This window comes from Arachis duranensis, chromosome 3 (genome assembly GCF_000817695.3).
Source record: "Arachis duranensis cultivar V14167 chromosome 3, aradu.V14167.gnm2.J7QH, whole genome shotgun sequence".
Lineage (NCBI taxonomy): Eukaryota > Viridiplantae > Streptophyta > Magnoliopsida > Fabales > Fabaceae > Arachis > Arachis duranensis.
In genome coordinates, this window is record NC_029774.3 from 112752421 (window position 1) to 112757672 (window position 5252).

Genomic DNA, 5252 nt, shown 5'->3' on the forward strand with positions numbered 1-5252 from the left:
ATTCATGAAAATAATTAATTTTAAAATTTTTTATTTAAAAACAATTAAAGTACATAAATCTGACTAATTAATTTATTAAAATTAAGCTCATGCTGAAAGATAACACTTTTAATATATAAAAAAAGGTTTACTAACTAGAATTTCTCTTTGTTGGTGATTGGTGAACCAAAATATATACAAAAAATATTAAAGACACACGGAGTCCAAACGATAGCGGTGCATATTGCATGACTGAAGGTTTATAATTTAGAATAAAGTTCTTCGTTTAAGTAAAATATCTATTTAAGTTTATCGAAATTGGTATAATAATTTTTTAAATTATGTGTTTTTTTTATTTATATTTCTTTTTTTTCTTCCTCTGATATTTTTTTTAATTTGTACAAATTCTTTTTTTTCTCTTTTTTTTCTTTTTCTTTTCTTCCAGCAAGCATACGCAGACTTCTTTTTTTTTTTTTCTAAATTTGTATATGTAAGTTTTTTTTCTTTTCTTTTTTTATCCTTTTTTTTTATCGTCATGATCGATAACACCAACATTTCTAAACGTTTTTATTAACATTAATATCTTTTAATTTATTTCGGTTCATTTGTGTGTTAATTGTCTGTTCATTTGTATGTTAATTTCAGTTCATTTAATACTGCTTATAAGTTTGACCAAATTTTTTATTCATAAATGAACCAAAATTAACACACAAATGAACTGAAATTAATTCACAAATGAACCAAAATAAATTAAAAAATGAACTGAAATTATTTAATGATGGCACTAGAAAAAATCAGAACTAATAAAAATGTTAGCAAAATATTGGTGTTGTTGGTGATAACGATAACGAAAGAGAAGAAAAAAAAGAATCTACATAAATTTAAAACAATAAAAAAAGAAGTGCGTATAATGACGTTCCTTTAATGAGAGTGATTTTTGTTAATGTTGAACCTATTTAAATAAATTTGAATGAAAAAATATTTGAATGTATAATAATTATATATAATTTATATATAAATAAATAATAAATAATAAATATTAAGAATTTATTATTTTTTGATATTATGTAGTCTAACTTAATTCTTTTAGAAATTGTAGTTTTTAAATTCCTGAAAATCTTACATTGTAAAATAACATAATAAAAATTTTGGTGTGTAAAGATTCCTATGAATGTAAACATTTTTTTAACCACACCTTCTCTTAGACATTTAATAATCTAATAATATATTTTATCTCAATTTTTAAATATTAATAATTTAAAAAAGGATCTAGAATTCTAATATCATATCATGAAATCACTCATCCCAAAAGCGTAACTTAATAGAACAATGTAACACTAATAATTATATCTCTAATACTTTCTGAACCTCTATTGTACGCTTAAGCCATTGACTCCCTGTACTTTCCTATTAGTAATAATTTATACTCATATTTATAAATATTTTACATACAAAAATATATAATTTTATCTATATTTATCAAAATTTGATATATATATATATATAAATTAATACAATTTATAACTATAATTTTTAAAATTTATACAAACGAATTAATAAAATTTATTTATTAAAAATACTAAAAGAAGCTGAATTTTTTCACGAATAATATTGGAGCAAAGAGTGACCAGTGACGTGAAGAATAACAGGATAACCGAACGTGGGATGGGTTGGCGTGTTAAGAGGAAAACGGATTTCCATTGAAATTGAAGTCCTTCCCTAAGACTAAGGGTTCAAACTCTTGTCAACGCGCGCTCACTCACTCTCTCACACTCTTCTCTCTCTCTTACCCTTGACCTCCGGAAACGGTGCTCTATCTTCCAATCATTCTCACTCTCACATCTATCTCACCGCACTTCTCTCTATACTCACCTCTATATTTCTGCTTCTTGCAGATTATTTTTCCTCTTTTCTCTTTCTTTCGGATTTCTGTTCTTGCGTCTTAGATCTCGCTTCAAAATATATAATGCGCGTACAGAGACTCTACCATCATCCAAAATCCACAATGTGATTCTCCGATCCCTTACCTTTGATCACAGGTACGAACAATAACGTGTGAATTTCTACAATAATCAATCCGAGATTTTATAAACATATTCAAACATTCTCACGTTCTTGGACGGTAGTAACCATTTCTTGCAATATAATGCATATTGATTGATATATGAGTCTCATTCCTATTATTAAAGGATAATAATTTGTGTTTAATTTGATTTTCCACATGAGGATCGGAGTTGAATTTTCCTAGATCGTATCTAGCTAGAGATTGTTAATTTAACTTGGATTTTGTGTTGGAGAAGCGAATTAATTAACTGAGTGGTTGAGTGAGAACTGCAGGAAGAAGAGGATACGGAATAGAGAGAGATATCTTTACGGTATAGACAGAGCGAGTCACGTACGTAAAGAAGAATGTCGCAACTAGACGGAGTAATGCCGCCGACCACGTTGGTGAGGCGGGGTTCAAGGAGTGCCTCCACCACCTTCAACATGGAGGTTTTCGACAACGAAGTGGTGCCGTCCTCACTCGCCTCCATTTCTCCCATTCTCCGTGTCGCCAACGAGATCGAAGCCGAGCGTCCCAGGGTTGCCTATCTATGTACGTAACGGATCGATCTTGATAATAATAATAGTGATTTTGTGTTATTGAATTTTGAAATATGATGTGCAAATTAATGTTGCTGAGCGCGTAATGATGATTGGCAGGTAGGTTCTATGCCTTCGAGAAAGCGCACAGGCTGGATCAGACCTCCACCGGCCGTGGCGTTAGGCAGTTCAAGACGCTGCTGCTGCAGCGATTAGAGAGGGTAAGCCTGTAGTTTCATTTGTTTCGATTTTCTCAACTAACTCTGCATTATGTATTTCATGCGTGAATGAGGACTGCTGAAGCCTGAGTGTGAGTATATATACCGTGCGTGAAACAAACACAGCACATGATAATGCTCTAATCTCCCTTCATGCAAGAAGTTCATGCATGCTCAATATTAGATTAATGGACTTTGATAGATAGAGAATGATTTTTGTGAATAATACGAAGAATGAAGTTTAAAATTAGTTCAATAAAGTAAAAATATATTATATTTTTAAATTATTTATTTAAATATTAATATTAGAATAATTATATATACATTTAATAAATTGAACATCTAATATATTTATTGTTCACATTATTTAATAATTTTATTGTTTATCTATACTTTTACTAGATTAAATTGTGCGTTGTTCTCTAGTTTCAGTAGCTTTGTTGCATTTTTATTGTTGTTTTAAGTTACTATTTCTCTAATATTACCGTATAAAAAAACTTTTACCTTTTTCTAATTGAAAAAAAAGTTTATTCTATTAGTGATTAATAATGGTCTACTGGTGATCTTCCTCTCGCCCAAATTTTCACGGCTGTGGTGATAAATTTTCAACTAAAATCTCGTAGATGAGAGGTTTTTGTAATGAGCAATACTAGGGGGCAGCAATTTTTGTGATTGTTAGCCATCAACTAGCCATCAATGATGATTTGATGGTGTGAGATTGGTGTAAGATTTCATCCAATGGCTCACCTTTCTCTGCTGGTTAAATGCTGGCCAAAATTCAACAAAACTGCTGGCCCCCTAGACTTTTCCTTTTGCAATGCTAGGGGCCAGCAATTTTTGTGATTGTTAGTCATCAACTAGCCATCAATGATGATTTGATGGTGTAAGATTGGTGTAAGATTTCATCCAATGGCTCACCTTTGTAATTATTATTATTATTATTTAACTAATACGCGTTCAAAAATTTGATTATATTAGAATTATTAATTAATTTAAAAAATAAGTAACATTTAAAATTTTAATATATTTATTATATTTTTATTAAAATAAAATTCTTAATAAGTGGTCGAATGACGTGACATGCAGAAAAAGATGACATTTTGATGTATGTAATTAAATTGACCGCAATTATGATTTGCGGTTAATTAGCTAAGTACGGTAAATTTCACATGCTACTATAACAGTGGACAAGGGCTAGTAGAGGAAATTGAATTTTGATTGAGGAAGAAATTGTTGGAGATAAATAAAAAATTAGAGAAATTAGAATTAGAGTTTGAGGAAGAAAAAATTGTCAAAGGTTGGAGATGACAAGCAATGGTAGATGAATCTAGGAAATCGTCGCAATGGACGGAGTCCGTTAACTCATAACTGAGGTTGATTCGTGAGTTTCGACGGCACCAGACGGTATTTACCGGCCGTCATTTATTGCCGGAGTAAGATCTGGAGAGAAGTCATAGACGCTATTTCCACCCCCTCCTTATTGGCATGGTTGAGACTTGAGAGAAAGTCGTATTTACTATATTAGTGGGACTATGTGTACCAACCATCATCAAACTACCTTCTCCTATTTATCTTATTAATTTGTCAATCCTCTAATCCACCCTCACAAGACTCACCATTCATAACGTAAGATTAAACTTGCCATTTTAAGTTGAGATCTCTATCCCACCATATTTTCCAATTACAACTTACAAGTTTAACACCTTTCTTTTAATTCGGAGAACACATAACATAATATGGCATTACTCAAACAACATATTCATGATAAAACTAACAATATTCTTAGTAGCTTCCACCGTTCAAAGCAACCGACTCATAAGTGCTTATTTTTATTTTTATTTTTTTATTTTTTGTTATGCCTCGGAGAATTCATTAGCACGGGGTTTTATTGTCCTAGCCCTATCAACTTGGACTAATATTAATTTTTATTAGATGGGAAAGTATGAGAAGTCAATGAAATATTTATACAATATGTATAATGGAGGTTTATGGAGTATTAGAGATATAATCACTAGTGTTATATTTTTTTATCAGCTGAAGTTTTTGGAATGAGTGGTATCATAACATGATATTAGAATATTAGATCTGAAAAGTCAAGAGTTCGATCCTTTGTGAACTTAAATAATATATCCCTAGTTTCATTTTCACTCTTCTGGATTTTATTATCCGGTTGACCGGTTCCACCTGAGCTCAGACCATGTACACATCGTTTTCGGCCTTCAATTTTCAACTATGCCCTGCGAGGCTGCGATAATGACGCCAAATTTACCGCACCTGAAAACAGCCTAATTAGTAATTACCCATAACTCCATAAGTGCTTCTGATTACTAACGTAGTACAACCATGTGGTCAGGTGTCGTCAGACCTGTCAGCACTTAGCCATGGTTAGCCACCATAAGTTTGACGACCCAGCCTATTATTATTATTATTATTATTATTATTATTATTATTATTATTATTATTATGGGTGCA

At 31.0% G+C, this 5252-nt stretch overlaps 1 protein-coding gene across 1 annotated transcript in view; it reads left to right on the top strand.

Annotated features, from left to right (window-relative positions):
- Positions 1-2388: 2388 nt before the first annotated feature.
- The window catches only part of LOC107480262 (callose synthase 5), a 31498-nt gene continuing 28634 nt past the window's right edge, over positions 2389-5252 (top strand). Inside the window, exons 1-2 of the mRNA XM_016100401.3 lie at positions 2389-2575; positions 2683-2783. Of these exons, the coding sequence (XP_015955887.1) occupies positions 2389-2575; positions 2683-2783 (288 nt within the window). The remainder of the gene's footprint in view (positions 2576-2682; positions 2784-5252) is intronic.